Genomic DNA, 17840 nt, shown 5'->3' with positions numbered 1-17840 from the left:
GTGTCTCGCCCCGAGCCCTGCGGAGTTGCCTGGATGGGCATGGGTGTGATTGCCTAAAGTTGGACTCACAGCAGCTGAAACTGCCTAACAAGCCTGTGTGTTACGTGACACCTGGAAGCACTACTGCCCGTGGCCGCCTGCAACTGAGGGAGGTTGGAAATAGGCTCTTGTAAACAAGTGTATAAATAGGGTAAAAGCTGTGTTTTAAATGGTTGAACCTTCTCCCCACTCGTGGGTTTGGTAAAATCATCTTATGGATCTACTGATGTTCTGTTTCTTCATAATTATTCCATTAATATCACAAATGCTCAGTGGCAGGCACTTTGCGAGGTACTAGGGATATAACAGTGAATAAAGTTAAATTCCTGTTTGCATGGTACTTACATTCTTAGATTGACATCCTAAGCCTCACATTTTCGTTTGAAATTCTTTTGTAATTAAAATTAATTTGTTTACCTTATTGTACCAGGTCTTAGTTGTGGCCTACAGGATCTATAGTTGTATGTAGCATGTGGGATCTGGTTCCCTGACCAGGGATCCAAACCATGCCCCTTGCATTGGGAGCACAGAGTCTTAGCCACTGGACCACCAAGGATGTCCCAGCACAACTTTAATTCTGTTAATTGTTTTAAGAATTTTAGCCCATGTTGAGGAATATACAATAGGCATTATATACCAAGTGTTTAAAAGGTATTTGGACGTAATGAAAATTTTCTTAAATCATACCTTGTTCGAAGAAGTAAAATGTGTACTTGATCTGACCCAGTGACAAAGTCACAGTCACTTCTATAAGATTCTTGCCAGAAATGCATGACCTCAATCTAATTGTGAGAAAGCATCAGATTAACCCAAGTTGAGTAACATTTCACAGAATTACTGGCAAGGTCATGAAAGACAAGATAAGACTTAGAAATTGTTATATTTTGGAGGAGATTTAGGAGATATGATAATAAAATTCAAGGTGGAACCCTCAGTTGGATTCTGGACCATAAAAGGACATTATTGGGATAATTGGCAAAGTTTGTAAAGGTCTGTAATTGGTTAATAGTATTGTATCAGTCCTAACCGCCTGGTTGTAATCATTGTGCCCTGGTTATGCTAGATGCTGATGTTAGGGGATGATCAGTGGAGGGCACATGGGAACTCTACACCTGTTCTGTAAATCTCACATTGTTACAAAATATGAAGCTTTAAAAGGTATGAATTTGCTTTGTGTTTCTTGATTATTTTATATATAAAGATACATTTATAAAGATACTGACTGATCAGCTGGGAAGAGAAAGGATATAACCGTTAGCGCGACATGGTACAACAAATCTTGATGCACGCTATTTACTTCTTTAGGAAGTAAAGCAGTCTGCTTCAGGCTCAGTGGTTTGTTTATAGCCTCCCTCTGTCACTTCAGCAGTAGCAGCTGACACTGAGCAGTTCCAGTGCCATAGAATAGCTGTTGTGAAGCTAGAGTTTCTTGCATGCCTCCTCCAGCAGAGATCTTATGGTTCCCTGGCATGAGTGTTTATGGTGAGTCATTCAGCTTTCCTGGAATGTGTTCTGGGTTCTGTCAAGCTGTTCCAAAACCAGAAAGCATCGTCCCTCCTTTTCAGTCCAGTCAGGAAAACTGCACACTGAACACGGACCTGGGGGGTCGCACTGTGTTGTGAAAGGAGCGTAGGGTCCCAGACTCTGTGCTCAGGCACGCTAAGGTGCTCAAGCAAACTCACGGGACAGTGGTAGTTCCCGTTTTCAAGAGAAATTCAGCAATATCTGTTAGAGAGAGTGAGAACTCCTGGTTCCAGGTTGTTTGGTTTCAGTATTTTGTTGATATCCATGGTAGTTTAAATTATCTGATATTCCTCCCTTCCCAGGTGGATCCTGATTCCCCTCCTCTTAGGTACAGGCCGACTGAGCTTGTAAATAATAACATGTTACTTCAGAGATACATCTTAGAAGGCATTGTGACGTCTTTCTTGCTCTGCCTTGTGGATTGCTCACTTTGGGAGAGGTTAGCTGCTGTGTCATGAGGACACTCAGATGGCCTTGTGGCCTCCTGCCAACAGCTGAGATCTGCCCCCCTACCCTGAGATTATCTTAGAGCTTCAGGTGATCTGTTTTATCTGTGGTCGTGTCCCCTGACTCCATCCTAACATGGCTTTTGTGTTTTTCCCTCTAATCTCTGGTTATGCTAAATTCGTCTTGTGTGTTAGTTTAAAGAGTCTGTTCTGATAATAATCATAGCAAATTTTTCTGTAGCGGTTACCATGTGGTGGTAGTTTACAGTGTTAACTCTTTTATCTTTAGGATAACACTTTGCGGTAACTACTGTTTATGCCCATCTTATTGGTTAACCATATATGCTTCTATCTAGTGGCTACTGTAAATAATCTTTGCAGTGAATAGATCTCTCTTCAAGATCCTGCTTTCAGTTCGAGTATACCAGAAGTGGAATTGCTGGGTCACATAGAATTTCTATTTTTAGATTTTTGAGCCGCTGTTTTCCATAGGGTCTGTACCATTTTGCATTTTCCCCAGCAGTGCACTAGGGTTCCAGCTTCACCACGTACTCACTCATACTGGTTGTTTACTATGGTTTGGTCTGTTTTGCTAGAGGTTTGAGATGCTCTAATCTTGAATCTATAAAGATTTAGGTCTGTCACCATGTTCAGAAAGCTGCTGACCATCATTTCTTAAATACTTTTCTTCCTTGGTCTCTTCTTTCCTTCTGAGACTCCAGTCACACATATACTAGACCCTTTGTTACTATCCAGCAGGTCTGTTTGAGGCTTTTTTTGGTTTGTTTTTCCTCCTGACCTTTTTTTTTTTTTGGTCTATTCTTCAGATAGGATAAATTCTATTGATCTATCTTCAAGTTTGCTGACTTTTTGCACTTGAGCCTGCTCTTGAGCCCACTGAGTAAGTTTTATTCCATGTATTGTATTTTTCATTTCTATAATTTCTGTTTGTTCTTTCTTACAGTTTATATGCTGAGCATTTTTATCATTTAATTTCTGGTGTGTTTTCCTTTACCTTCTGGAGCATAGTTATATTCAGTGTTTTCAGTTCTTTGATAAGTTCAATATCTGGGTCATTTTGAAGTTAGCATATTTTGGTTGTCCTTTCCCTTGAAAAATGGTCATATTTTCCAGTTTTTTTTTCCATAACAAATGATTTTAGACTGGGTCCTGGACATTGCCATTATGTTCTGTCGACTCTGGTCCTGTGTGCCATTCTCTGGAAGATGTTGAATCTCTTCAGGTGCAAATCACAGGTTCTGTTTCACCTTCTGTGGATAGTGATTCACATATCACTCCAGCTTTTTCTTTGAGGTAGTCTCATTTGTCTGTTTTTGACTGTCCCGGGTCCTTGTCGCTGTGTGGGCTTTTCGCTGGCTGTGGTGCGAGGGGGCCAGGCTCTAGTCTTCTAGCCTCTAGAAGCCGTTGCAGTGTCTTCTCTCGTAGCAGAGCTCGGGCTCTAGGGCGCACGGGCTTCAGTGGTTTCAGCCCGTGGGCTCAGTAGTTGTGGCTCCCAGGCTCTAGAGCAGAGGCTCAATAATTGTGACACACAGGCTCAGTTGCTCCACGGTATGTGGGACCTTCTGGGACCAGGGATTGAACCTGTGTCTCCTGCATAGGCAGGCAGATTCTTTACCACTGAGCCACCAGGGAAGCCCCCTCACTTCGATTTTTAAAGTTGGCCTAGGACTAGTGGCTCAGAGGCGAGGCTGAGGCCTGTGTGGCTTCGTACACAGAATTAGGAAATGTCCTTCTCTGACTCTTTTCTCTGGAATTCTCCCCTTACCCTTCAGTGCTCTTTAGGCTTCATCTTCTGGTTCATCTGGCCAGAAAGATGGTGTTCTTACTGGAATTTTAGGCATCCTTATGGTCAGGACAGCCGTGTTCCTCCTGGACAGATCTACCCTCAGCGCAAAGCCATAAAGAGGGAAAAAATACTCGAGAACTGATACAGTGCAGTTGCTTCTTCAAGGGGTGCCTCCCAGAGCAATTCAGGTGGTTTTGTTGACTCTCGGAATCCTCTAGTCGTTGCTTTTGGCCCTCTGTTGACAGTTTTTAGCTGTAATCAGTTAAAATAGCGTGGGTTGTCACACTCCCATAACAGAACTAGACCCTCTCTTCTTTTTTGACGCTGGGATTATTTAGAAGTATGATATGGGGTTTATTTTTATTTCTAGAAGTTATATTTAAGGGTACATCCTTAAACTGACCAAAGAGGATGTTTTCACTGATGAAAGATGCAGTCTGTGGGGATGGTCTAGTGGTTAGGCCTTGGCGTTTTCGCTGCTGGGGCCCTGGTTGGAGAACAAAGACCCCACAAATCCTGAGGCACAGAACAACAACAACAAAAAGTATAGCCTATAATGATTTTGAAATTTTATGAGTGATAAACTTATGTAAGGTAGATAAAAAATAGTTGGAAATTTGAGGACAAACCAGAGTCATAGTAGGAGATTCAAAACACCTTTCTCAGTTTTGTTTTGATTTACTATATTTATTTGCTATGTTGGATCTTAGTTATGTGACGAAAAATGTGGCAATGGGCTTACTTGCTCCTCAGCATATGAGGTCTTCGTTCTGCAACCAGGGATCAAGCCTGTGTCCCCTACTTTGGCATGTGGATTCCTATCCAGTGTGCCACCAGAGAAGTCCTCTTTCTCAGTTTTCACAGATTGGGGATTTAAATAACAAAGTTAATTTCCTCAGTATGCTTCATTTAATGGTTGGTTGATTGCAAAAGGATGAGTTTATTCCCATTCTTTCCAAATGTTTTCCAAAAACATTTATGTAAAGCCAGTCAAACACACAAACAAAAAAACTAGGTCCCATAGAAAATTCCAAGTTCTCCAAAGCATGACTACACACATCTTGGACCACAGTGAAGTCGAAAGGTTGGGTGTGACTTTTCATCCTCACAGTCATGGATTTTTACCAGCTTGTGTGCTGGGCCTGGTGAAGGGGTGATGGCTTCTAGAAGCAGATACAACAGGCAGGATGAGTGCCAGCTGGTTTCACTTCTCAGAGTCTACTCCTTTTAAAAGTAGTTTCTGGTTTATTGGGTCATCTGACTTTTATGGCCACTTGCTTAATAGATTGGGGGCAGGTAGACTGCCATCATTTGCCAAAAGATACACACAAGCACAGATGGGCACAATAAAGGACAGGAATGGTATGGACCTAACAGAAGCAGAAGATGTTAAGAAAAGGTGGTAAGAATACACAGAAGAACTGTACAACGAATATCCTCATGACCCAGATAACCATGATGGTGTGATCACTCACCTAGAGCCAGACATCCTAGAATGCAAAGTCAAGTGGGCCTGAGGAAGCATCACTATGAACAAAGCTGGAAGATGGAATTCCAGCTGAGCTATTTCAAATCCTGGAAGATGATGCTGTGAAAGTGCTGCACCCAATATGCCAGCAAATTTGGAAAATTCAGCAGTGGCCACAGACTGGAAAAAAGGTCAGTTTTCGTTCCAGTCCCAAAGAAAGGCAATGCCAAAGAATGCTCAAACTACCGCACAATTGCACTCTTCTTACACACTAGCAAAGTAATGCTCAAAATTCTCCAAGCCAGGCTTCAACAGTATGTGTACCCTGAACTTCCAGATGTTCAAGCTGGATTTAGAAGAGGCAGAGGAACCAGAGATCAAATTGCCAACATCCATTGGATCATGGAAAAAGCAAGAGAATTCCAGAAAAACATTTACTTCTGCTTTATTGACTGTGCCAAAGCCTTTGACTGTGTGGATCACAACAAACTGTGGAAAATTCTTCAAGAGATGGGAATACCAGACCACCTGACCTGCCTCTTGAGAAATCTGTATGCAGGTCAGGAAGCAACAGTTAGAACTGGACATGGAACAACAGACTGGTTCCAAATCGGGAAAGGAGTACTTCAAGGCTGCATATTGTCACCCTGCTTATTTAACTTACATGCAGAATACATCATATGAAATGCTGGGCTGAATGAAGCACAAGCTGAAATCAAGATTGCTGGGAGGATATCAGTCACCTCAGATATGCAGATGACACTACCCTTATGGCAGAAAGCGAAGAACTAAAGAGCCTCTTGATGAAAGTGAAAGAGAGTGAAAAAGTTGGCTTAAAACTCGACATTCAGAAAACTAGGATCATGGCATCCGGTCCCATCATTTCATGACAAAGAGATGCGGAAACAGTGAAAACACTGACTTTGTTTTGGGGGCTCCAAAATCACTGCAGTTGGTGACTGCAGCCATGAAATTAAAAGACGCTTGCTCCTTGGAAGGAAAGCTACGATCAACCTAGACAGCATATTAAAAAGCAGAGACATTACTTTGGCAACAAAGGTCCATCTAGTCAAGGGTATGGTTTTTCCAGTAGTCATGTGTGGATGTGAGAGTTGGACTATAAAGAAAGCTGAGCACTGAAGAACTGATGCTTTTGAACTGTGGTGTTGGAGAAGACTCTTGAGAGTCCCTTGGACTGCAAGGAGATCCAACCAGTCCATCCTAAAGGAAATCAGTCCTGAATATTCATTGGAAGGACTGATGCTGATGCTGAAACTCCAATACTTTGGCCACCTAATGCGAAGAACTGACTCATTGGAAAAGACCCTCATGCTGGGAAAGATTGAAGGCAGGAGGAAAAGGGGATGACCGAGGATGAGATGGTTGGATGGCATCACTGACTCAATGAACATGAATTTGTGTAAGCTCTGGGAGTTGTGATGGACAGGGAGGCCTGGTGTGCTGCAGTCCCTGGGGTCTGAGCTGACTGACACAGAAGCACCTAACTTCCTTCTGGTTCATTGTTCTCTGCCCACTGCTTAGTATGAGACTCAGAGTGGATCACTTTGAGTTTATTGTTTGGAGATTAAGGGACGAATGAATCAAAGCAGGAGTGGGAAAGTTTGGTGATCACTTGAATCTTATTTGAAGATTTTTATTCAAATCTTTATTTGAAATTTTGAGGATTATAGGGCATCTCTGCTAATGTCATTTTTTAGAAACTTTTTAAAAACTGTTCAGGTTTGGGTTTATTCATCATACAAGTTTGTTGGTTTGGACAATTTGCGTAGGGTTATTAAAGGAAACCAAGCAAAATTTTAAAATAAAATTAAAGAAACCACCACAGAGAAGATGTTTGACGGTGGTGATGTTGCGATGCCCTCATTGTTAGGAGTGAGTTATCTTCCCAGCATAAGGCTGAATGAACCGAGTTGTGGTATATGGACAGACCTCGGACAGATTTTGGGTTCAATTCCAGTCCACAGCCGTAAAGAGCAAAACTCATAATAGTGTGTCATGTGAATTTTTAGCGTTCCCAGCACATATGAATGTTATGTTTACACAGTATTGTAGCCTGTTACGTGTGTATTAATATTATGTCTAGAAAAAACAATGTACATACCTTAATTTAAAAATACTTGATGGCTAAAAATTTCTAACCATCATTTTGTAATACAGGGTTGCTATAATCCTTCAATTTGTGGAGGCAAAACGCAATACCTGCAGAGTGCAGTGAAGTGAAATGCTTGCCTGCACAGGTGTGGTACAGGTGCCCAAAAAAGAATGTGAGCTCTTTGTCATACATTTCAAATATTTTCCTCCAGCTTATTTGACTTATATCTTTAATAGGTTCATTTCCCCCATGTACTACCCCTCGCAAAACTTTTAACACTTTTCTGGAATCAGATGGTACCCAGAATGCTTAACTACCCTTTTTAATGGCTGTGTGATATTTCTTTGAGCTGGGTCTACCACAAGTTTCTCTGTAGCCTTAGGTTTTCAGGGTCCTCGGGAGGGCCTTGACTGTGTCATCTGTGCTTTGTCTTCAGTTTTTCTGCTTTCTTTCTTTAACCAGATGCTAACCCTGAGGTGACGATGACAATGCTTCGCTGGATCTATACGGATGAGTTGGAGTTCAGAGAAGACGATGTGTTCCTGACTGAGCTGATGAAACTAGCTAATCGGTTTCAGCTACAGCTCCTTAGGGAGAGGCAAGTCACAGCAGATACAGTCAAGCACCTCAGATGGTGGTGGCTGAGCTTTAATTATGCCAAGCTCTGGGAAAACAGCTGCTTCTGCTAATGTAAATAACTTTTGCAAGGTGTTCTTTTAAAGGCAATAGTGGGGAGAGAATTTTGTCTCCCTTGCTTTTTGTTGTCTTGTAAGCTAAACTTTGCTGAAGCTTTTGGGTCTTCTCTCTTCTTTCACTGATTTACTACCTGTCATTACACAGATGTGTGAACTGATGAACTGAATGTGAAATAATATAATCCAGTGTCCAGCCCCTCAACTTTCCATCCTGTATCATTTCCTTTCACTTCTACTTTCTGTCTGCTTGGAAGAAGTTCTTCTGACCATGGAAGAAGGTCATATTCTCTTGTTACAAACACATTAATGACTAAATTAGTACATGAGAGTCTGTCTCAGTAAATTCCATAGTGTTTCTGAGACCTCACTTCATTTGTTACTGCTTTTTAGGTTCCAAGGAGAGAGCCTGCTGTGTTTTTTATATTGTACTTCCTCTGTTGCTCTCCCTACAGAACACAGTGAGAACAATGTTCACCAGGTGATAGCAGACAGAATGCCCTTATTTTTTGTTGGTGATTTAGCCCCTGGAAGTCAGCTTTTTAGAGGGAGTGCTTTTACATCACTTAGTGGTCTTTTGTGTTCTGTGTGTGTGAAGGAATGGCGTTGCTCCTAGGTGGGCGGAGGGATAGCATTCCATCTGTTGTGTTGCCCTCAGCATCAAGAGGGCTTCCCAGGTGGTTCAGCAGTAAAGAATCCGCCTGCCAAGCAGGAGACTCAGTTTTGGTCCTTGGGTCCAGAAGATCCCCTGGAGAAGGAAATGACAAGCCACTCCAGTATTCTTGCCTGGGAAATCCCATGGACAGAGGAGCCTGGCAGGCTACAGTCCATGGGGTCACATGGACATGTGTAGCAAAAGAGTCGGACATGACGTAGCAACTAAACAGGCACAGCAGCTCTGCTTGCCTCTCTCGACTCTTCAAGAGAGACTTGGCTACCTAGAGCCGCTTGTTCTGTTTTCATTGAGGCTGGCTGTTTTCCCTGCGATAGCCCACTGTGCCCCACATGAGTCAGTACACAGGTTACTCCTAATTATCTGTGATTGATGTGGGCTTGAGGCCGTATTAATACCTAAATCCAATAACCTAAAAACCAAACCAAGTCTAGGTTTTGTAGGTACATACAGTATTAGGTTAGCCAGGATAGCTTTACTGTAAAGGTCTTTCTTTGGGTGAGTTTTTGAATCATCTCAGGGTGAAATCAGAGCACGATTTTAATTAGATTGAATGTGATTGATATCTACACCCCCCCCCTCAGATTTCCTGAGCTTTCTCAGATTGATTTTCTTGCTTATAAATTGAATCGCTTTGATAAAAGTACCCTGCAGTTAGGAGTAGTTTAGATAGCTGTAATCTGTGTAATGGATTCTTTAATTAAAGTGTTTATTATTTATTAACTGATTAGGCTTCATAACTATCAACATTACCAGATGCTCAGTGTTTTATTATTGGATGTGGGTATTAACGTTTATCTGTCAAGACTTTGTTAAGGGCTGGGATGGAAGAGACCCAGCCGTGGAGTCAAATGTTGGCTTTTGAATGATCACAGAGTGCCCACTGCTGTTTGCAGAAGGAATTACACATTTGAAATAGTAAGTGAAAGGGCTCTGACCCATGGATGTATTCAGTTAAATGTGAAGCAGGTGTTGCCGATGTTTATCATACAGGGATCTTGGTTTGGAATGTGGTCACCAGGTTGATGAAAAGGGAAAAGGAAGTTTTGGGTGTAAGCATTATCAGGAAAATAGTCTTAAAAAAGAGATAATTAATAGTGTATGCTAACAACTGACAGTTTAAATAATTTTTGTTCTCCTGATTGTTAGCTACATGTTCAGTGTGTGGTATTTAGGAAGTATAGAATTATACAAATAACAAAAGTAAATCATCTGTGATTTAACCTCAGATATGCAGATGACACCACCCTTATGGCAGAAAGTGAAGAGGAACTAAAAAGCCTCTTGATGAAAGTGAAAGAGGAGAGTAAAAAAGTTGGCTTAAAGCTCAACATTCGGAAAACGAAGATCATGGCATCTGGTCCCATCACTTCATGGGAAATAGATGGGGAAACAATGGAAACAGTGTCAGACTTTATTTTTTTGGGCTCCAAAATCAGTGCAAATGGTGATTGCAGCCATGAAATTAAAAGACGCTTACTCCTTGGAAGGAAAGTTATGACCAACCTAGATAGCATATTGAAAAGCAGAGACATTACTTTGCCAACAAAGGTCCGTCTAGTCAAGGCTATGGTTTCTCCAGTGGTCATGTATGGATGTGAGAGTTGGACGGTGAAGAAGGCTGAGTGCCAAAGAATTGATGCTTTTGAACTGTGGTGTTGGAGAAGACTCTTGAGAGTCCCTTGGACTGCAAGGAGATCCAACCAGTTCATTCTAAAGGAGATCAGTCCTGGGTGTTCTTTGAAAGGACTGACGGTAAAGCTGAAACTCCGATACTCTGGCCACCTGATGTGAAGAGTTGACTCACTGGAAGACTGTGATGCTGGGAGGGATTGGGGTCAGGAGGAGAAGGGGACAACAGAGGATGAGATGGCTGGATGGCATCACCAACTCGATGGACATGGGTTTGGGTGAACTCCAGGAGTTGGTGATGGACAGGGAGGCCTGGCATGCTGCAATTCATGAGGTCGCAAAGAGTTAGACACAACTGAGCAACTGAACTGAACTGAACCTTTTATTGTTTATCCTTTCAGTAATTTTTCTGCCTTATATTCAGAGGCACAGACGACACAGAACTGGACAGGAGTTTGTGGGACGCTTAATCATACACTTGACTTTAAAAATTAGATGTACTCTTTTGTGCATCTGTATTTTTTTATACTCTAAAATGAAAAACATGTATTAACAGCAACAAAAATCCCTTTAGAGAAAAGTCAGTGTGCCTTGCTGCTTTTCAAAGAGAAGATGTGAACTGAGAATCTGAATTTTTAAATACGATTACATGTCCTTCAGTTGTTTAAGTCATGCCAGTGACTATTTATAGGCTATCCACATTGTGAATGGCACTTTGGGGATCCCAGAGTTTAGTGAAAATGAAGTGTTTGCCAGTTGTAACAAAACATCTGTCCTCGTGTCTTGTTGTAGTGTCTCTTGGTGGTAGTAAGGAAGAGAATGGCATTTTCACACTCAGCATTTGTCTATAAAAATGCTTTGTGAGGTGCTCTGCAGATGAGTCCGTACTCCCTGAGATCACACCATGTTTTAGGACGTTAGGATATTTGTCAGTGTAAAAGTGATAAAAGTTTCACGTATCCGATAAGAGGACATCTCTCCTGGAATGCTCTGATTTCCTAGCCAGGGTCAGAATGACTTCATCAGACATTGCAGCCAGCATGCTAGAGTCTGGGGAGAGTAGTGTGCAGGTAGCAGGGGCTCAGAAGTAGAGAGCATCCTTGCTCGTTATTGTAGTGACTTACTTAGATATGTTGCCAGTTTGATTTAAAAGTGCCCTGGGGGAGGTGCTTCTTTACACCAAGCTATGTTGCTGAAACACAGAGTACATAAGCACAGGTCTTGGAATTAAATAAGGGCGTGCATTTACTGCTAGGTGGAGAAATGGCTGCAAGGTTATTCTTGCTCCGGGCTGACGTCTCATTTGTGATGTTTAGAAAATGTGTTCCTCCTCCTTCTCAGGTCTGTCTTGTGACTTTCCTCCTTTCTTCCCCCATCTTCCCCTGTCCTCTTGGTATTCAAACCTCACCTGTTAAAGTTGGGAGTTATGTGTTAACCAGTTATTCTCATTTATAGTAGGACTGAATCTCTTTTGTATTAGTTATTAAATTATGCATCTTCCTTGAGGAAGACCTCAACTAGTAAGCAAGCATACCTACTATGTACCTCAGACTGTGCAGATTGTACATAATTTTCCTTTATCTTGAAAAGCACTCGCAGATCCTCTGAACCTCTGAAAGAGAGCGTTATCCTTATTTCACAGAGGAGGAGAGGGGGGCCCAGGGAGCCCATGTAGTTGGGCCCCTCAAATGCAGTGGACCTCAGCTGTGGTCTTTCTCACTTACCTGATGATTCTCTTTGTGTCCGTCACTACCTTCCCTTGTGATGAGAACTTGGTTTTTGTGGGCACTGTGGGACAGAAGCAGCAGTGGGGTGTCGGGGTATTCCCTGAGACCACATGAGGCCTCTTGGATGCCCTTGGAGGTGAATTTGACTTGTAGGGAGATGTGCAGGCAAGGGAGGTGGGAGGACTGTGTCACCGCCTCCTTCCTCCCAGGCCTGGTGCTGTGGAGGCTCACCAAAGTTTCTGGGAATCCCAGGGTAGAGGAAACTCGGGGCTTCCCTGTTCTGCATCTTGTAGTCTAGGGTGTGTGCCTGCTTTGTGCTACCAGAGACCTGTGTGCAGCCCTGTCTTCCCTGACCTAGTTGGGGCTCTCTCATTAATGATTCTCAGAATCTTGTTGTTATTGTTACTGTTCCCAGGCTCTGTGGGACACCATTGTAGCCAATTCTTCTCTATCTTGGTGTTCTGTAGTTTGTCTCTTAACTCAGTTGTTTCTGTACATGATGGATTTTTAAAGCGGGCTTTCTAAAGTCAGCTTTATTGAGTTACGATTCACATACCATATAGATCACCATATGGGAAGGCTTTTAAGGAGGTATTCATTTTGAGGCATGGAGCCTCATGTTTGAAGCTATTTCTAAGCCACACTTGTGGCATGATAGAGTTGTGCTAGTGGGAACTGCAAGTGTGTCCCATACTATTAAATACTGAAGGACTGAATTTGATGCATTTCATGTTTGACTTTACAATCGCCTGTGTGTGTGATCAGTGAGTTTCATGTGGTTATTTTGAAGGCAGTTGGGGTGTTATGCTTAACATGTTTATTTAAAGATTATTTGGATTCTGACCAGAATGAGCAATACAATAATGAAATTCTGGTACTTAGAGTAACTCAGCTACAGTTTATTCACAGCTGCATTGCTTAAACCTTACACTTTATTGTTATTGGACATAGCCCGCCAGTACACAGATTGTTGCTTTGGTTTGTTCATTTATGAATATATTGATCCTAACAATCCTGTTGATCACTGATACTCTCTCGTAGATGTGAGAAGGGTGTGATGTCTCTGGTGAACGTCAGGAACTGTATTCGCTTCTATCAGACTGCAGAGGAGCTGAATGCCAGCACATTGATGAACTACTGTGCAGAAATTATTGCAAGTCACTGGGTGAGTGTGAGGCTGAGGAGTATGGGGGAAAAAGCACCTTTGCTGGAAGCCAGGAGACCAGGGCGTGGGACCTGGTTCCATAGAAAGTTACCTCTCTGGCCCCTTGTTTCCTTTTATAACAAAATTAAAGGCTAAGTAGTTGCATTAGATGATCTGTTAGATTCTTTTTGGCTCTAAAAGCCTCCTAGTTTTGGTTTCGGAGTTGAGGGGCAGAAGATAGCCCAGGCCAAGAAGCAGGCTTGGAACGAAGGGACACACGCCTCCCTCGTCCTCCATCTGCGGGAGCCATGGCCGAGCCTCACAAGCAAGTGCTGCTGTGGGGCCAGCAGGCCTGTGTGCTCAGCAGCGCCCCCTCCAGGCTTTCTCTGCCTTCTCGGTGTCTGGAGAGAATTGTTAAATTAGATCTGCTTGCTTAGGTAGCTTTCATCATAAAGAAGAGGTTTTGCAGTTCTTGGTTGTCTGTTTTGCATTTTTTTTAAGAAAATCATGGCTAGTGCTGTTTTATAACCTAGTTTCTGTAAATTGTTTGGTATTCAGCAACACTATGAGAAAAAGTATCTTACTGGATTTTGAAGAATTGAAACCGGAACCTTTCTGCTAAAATAGGTAGAGATTTAGAGATCTGTAGCAGTAGAAACCGATAATTGTTTGTGGAAGTTCTGATTAATTCTGTTACCGTCTTTGTGGGGCTAAGCGGGGAGGAGTCTGCTCTCATGTAGAGGGCTCCTTGTGGCTGTGTCCTGTGGGATGTCAGTGTTGCTCGTGCTTTACCATCTTACCTGGAGGCCGGGTGGTGCTGTGGTGAAGAATCCGTGCTCGGGAGTGGGGGTGGGGGACGGGAAATGGGGTGGGCTCTTGGCTCCAGATCCCCGCTCAGCTGTTCACTCTCTGTGCAGTTAATCAGCCTCTTTTTGCTTTACTTTCATCATCGGGGAATGGGGATAATAACAGTACCTACGTCAGGGATTTGTGAGAATTCAGTGAGTTGGGAAATGTTAAAGTAGGCCCAGACACTTTCCAAGTGCTTCCTAAGAAATGTGCATTGTCGCTATTGTTGACATGTTGGTTCTGCTCTGCTTCTCACTGTCTTCTTAATCCGCAGGATGACTTACGGAAGGAGGACTTCAGCAGCATGAGTGCTCAGTTGTTATACAAAATGATCAAGTCCAAGACCGAGTACCCATTGCATAAAGCTATCAAAGTGGAGAGAGAAGACGTGGTCTTTCTTTATCTGATCGAAATGGACTCACAGGTACTCTGCCTTTTCCCCAGACTGCGCTTCACTTGTTCTTCTCTGTAATGCTTCTCACTTCCTCTGAACCATTCCTGGTCTTTAATGTACATGTTTCTACCAGTGGTTTGTTCGAAGCCACCTGAGCTTTTCCCCTCATACTTCTTAACATTCTTCCAGCCTGTGCTCGTCACCCACTTCCAAAGACACTTTCCACACTTTTAGGTAGTCATTTCAGCAGGACTTAACTTTCAGGTACTAATACCTGTTTTAGTTTTTCTTTTGCCACTGTTAGAAGTTACCATAAAAATAAATAAAGACACACACACACACACACACACAGAAGAAATTACCACCAACCGGAATTTCCCTGGTGGCCAAGTGACTTAAGACTCTCTGCTCCCAGTGGGGCTTGGGTTTGATCTCTGATCAGGGAATTAGATCCCACATGCCAAACTAAGAGTCTGCGTGCCACAACTGAAGATCCTGTGTACCACAACTGAGACACAGAGCAGCCAAATTAATAAATAAATATTTTTGAAAAATTTACCACAAACCCAGTGGCTTAGAGCAACGCAAATTTATTATCTTGTGGTTTTATAGGTTGGAAGTCCGGTTGTTGGCAGGCTGTGCTCCTTTTTGGTGGCTGTAGGGAAGCCTGCTTGCTTGGGTTGTTGGCAGAATTCAGTTGCTGGTGACTGTAGGACCAGCATGCGCATTTTCTTCCTGGCTGTGAGCTGAGTCATTCTCAGCTTCCGGCGGCCAGCACGTTCCTTCACCCAGGGCCCCTTTCCTCCCTCTTGAAAGCCAAGATGTCGGATCCGGTCTTTCTCATGTCACATCTGTCTGATCTACTCTTCTGCTTCCCTCTTTTGCTTTTAAGGACTCACGTGAGTAGATAGACTGGGCCCTCCTTGCAGGTCCGGGGTCCTCTCCCCATTACGGGGTCGTTAACCTTAATCACATCTGCAGAGGGCCTTTCATTATGTGAGGTGACATAGTCTCGGTTCTAAGGGTTAGGACATGGACATATTTGGAAACGGTCCTGCTCACTGCACTGCCTTAGGGGAAATGGGGCTGCTCTAGACAGGTGGCTGTGTCGTGTGTTTTATCCTGGGTGTCCAGAGTTGGGGGAGACCTTAAACTGCCAGGAGGAATTAGGTAGTTAAGCCACAGTCTTTCATGAAGATGTGAGCTGGGCCCCATCAGGCTGTCTGACCCTCCATCCTGGCGCTTGTGTTCTCGCAGCATCATCTGCGTGTCCCTCTTGTGTCATCTTTCATGGTGTTTGCACCTGCTCTGTGATCCCTGCTAGTCCTGGGCTCCCGGAAAGGCATGTGCCCTGAGGAGGCCCAAGAGAAGTTTGTGAGTTCAGTTGAATTCGGAGCATAAGCTGTAGTAAGTTATAGGACTAAAATCTGATATTGTGTGAGATGATATTGAAGAGTCAAAGCCCGAGAGTCAGTTGTCTTCTCTACTGACTATGTGCTGATGTAGGAATTTCTCTATGCAGCTCCCTGGGAAACTGAATGAGTTGGATCGTAACGGAGACCTTGCATTAGATCTAGCCCTTTCCCGACGTCTGGAGAGTATTGCCACCACGCTGGTTAATCACAAAGCTGACGTGGACATGGTGGACAAGAACGGCTGGAGCTTATTACATAAAGGAATCCAAAGAGGTAGGAAGAAATGTATTTTATATTTTTCTCTGTGGACAGTTTTACTTTTAGCCAAGTAACTTTCAAAGACTCTCTGATCCTGTTCCATAGACTCTCAAAGCCTTCTTGAGTCTGTACTGGGCAGGCAGTACAGAATTTGTGGTCAGTGGGTCAGAGGAGAGACAGAAGACGTGCTGCCTCATGCCTTGTTGGTTAGGCTCTTCAGAGTGCCATCAGGACCCCCAGAAGATTAGAGAGATGGCACTTAGAGAAAAAAGCACCATCTACTTGTAAGCAGTCAATGTGTTACTTGCTCATCCAATATACTACTTTTTTCAGAAATTGTGCAAGGAAGGCTTTACTGGTATCAGTTACTGCAAGAGAAGGAAAGTTCCAGGAACACAAATATTAAAACCTATTCTGGGATTCAGAATTTTCACTTTTACAAACTGGATTTCTCATCTAGCATGGCAAAGTGATAATATTTCATTTTGTTCTAGGAAAGTTATTTGAAATTATAGCTCTGTTTGAGTACTTTGTCATTAATAGTGGGAAGTTATGTAAGGGGCAGAATTACAATCAAAGCATTTTCATCTTACTGAATTAAAGGGGGAAAAGTCTAGTCTTTCCCATGGCCTTAATTCTTAAGTCCCAAATGGATCCTGCCTGACTCTACTTTGCAGTAGTCTTTTTTTTTTTGGCCCTGCTACACAGCATGTGGAATCTTAGTTCCCCAACCAGGGATCAAACTCACATCCCTTGAATTGGCAGTGTGGAGTCTTAACCACTGGACTGCCAGGGAAGCCCCTGCAGTAGTCATTTTTTTTGACAGAAAGTGAGAAGCCATATAGGGGTAGAGTTCCAATATGGCCTGAAAGCTTTCAGATGACTCAGAGCCTTCATTCTGTAGAGGGATGGATGACTTGATTGAGGTACTTGGCCATGGCCCCATTTTGTTTACACGTGGGCATCAAGAATAGGACACACTGGTTTCTCCACATCTTAATAATGTGTATTTAACCTTCCAGTTGTGCATTATTATTCTAGTATTATCTCTGCTGTGCTTTTGCTGCTCACAAGTTGCTCCTAGCTGGTGGGGTGTAGTTACTTCAAATACGGTCCTGTTGCAGCTGTGGCTTTGCCCTTTTTGGGCACGTTTTAATATAAATCTCCCTCTAAGTCATGTGTTAGAGTGTTACGCGTGCTGGCTGATGAAGAGGAAAATTTTGTTCATCCTTGAGAAGGAAATCCTTAGAGTATGTGAGTGTCAAGAGCAGATGCCTTTTTCCCAAGCATCCCTCTGCACTGCGCAAAGCCACTGGGTGCTTAGCACTGAGTGTGTGTGCAGTGGGAAAAGTTTCCACTGCATCGGGAACTATTCTTTCCCATACTGTTCAGTGTCTGAGATGTTTATTTTGGAAACAGATACACTTGTTACTAAAAAAACAATCTCAGAATCGTGTACCAGAATTTCCTCTTAGGGACTTAAATTCTTACGTGTGATGAAAAAACATCTTTGATGAGTTATTAAATATTTTGATGATTGCTTGGTTACAAGAATTGCCAAGAATTGGTGATGCATTTTTGATGCTTATTTTCAGATGATTCAGTCTTCCTCTCTGAATTTATGAGTTGCTTGCAAGCATGGGGGTTGCAGTGTGGGCA

At 42.9% G+C, this 17840-nt stretch overlaps 1 protein-coding gene across 6 annotated transcripts in view; it reads left to right on the top strand.

Annotated features, from left to right (window-relative positions):
- The window catches only part of ANKFY1 (ankyrin repeat and FYVE domain containing 1), a 70050-nt gene that overhangs the window by 21969 nt on the left and 30241 nt on the right, over positions 1-17840 (top strand). For 5 of the 6 annotated variants that reach the window (XM_004012576.5, XM_012185520.4, XM_012185522.5 and 2 more), the window contains 4 exons: positions 7860-7995; positions 13163-13286; positions 14389-14538; positions 16031-16196. In XM_004012576.5, coding sequence (XP_004012625.2) covers positions 7860-7995; positions 13163-13286; positions 14389-14538; positions 16031-16196 — 576 coding nt within the window. Of the gene's footprint in view, positions 1-7859; positions 8088-13162; positions 13287-14388; positions 14539-16030; positions 16197-17840 lie in introns of those variants that run through there. The other variant, XM_042255542.2, reaches the window with a different exon arrangement.

This window comes from Ovis aries, chromosome 11 (assembly GCF_016772045.2).
Source record: "Ovis aries strain OAR_USU_Benz2616 breed Rambouillet chromosome 11, ARS-UI_Ramb_v3.0, whole genome shotgun sequence".
NCBI lineage: Eukaryota > Metazoa > Chordata > Mammalia > Artiodactyla > Bovidae > Ovis > Ovis aries.
This window is presented reverse-complemented; position numbering and strand designations above follow the sequence as displayed.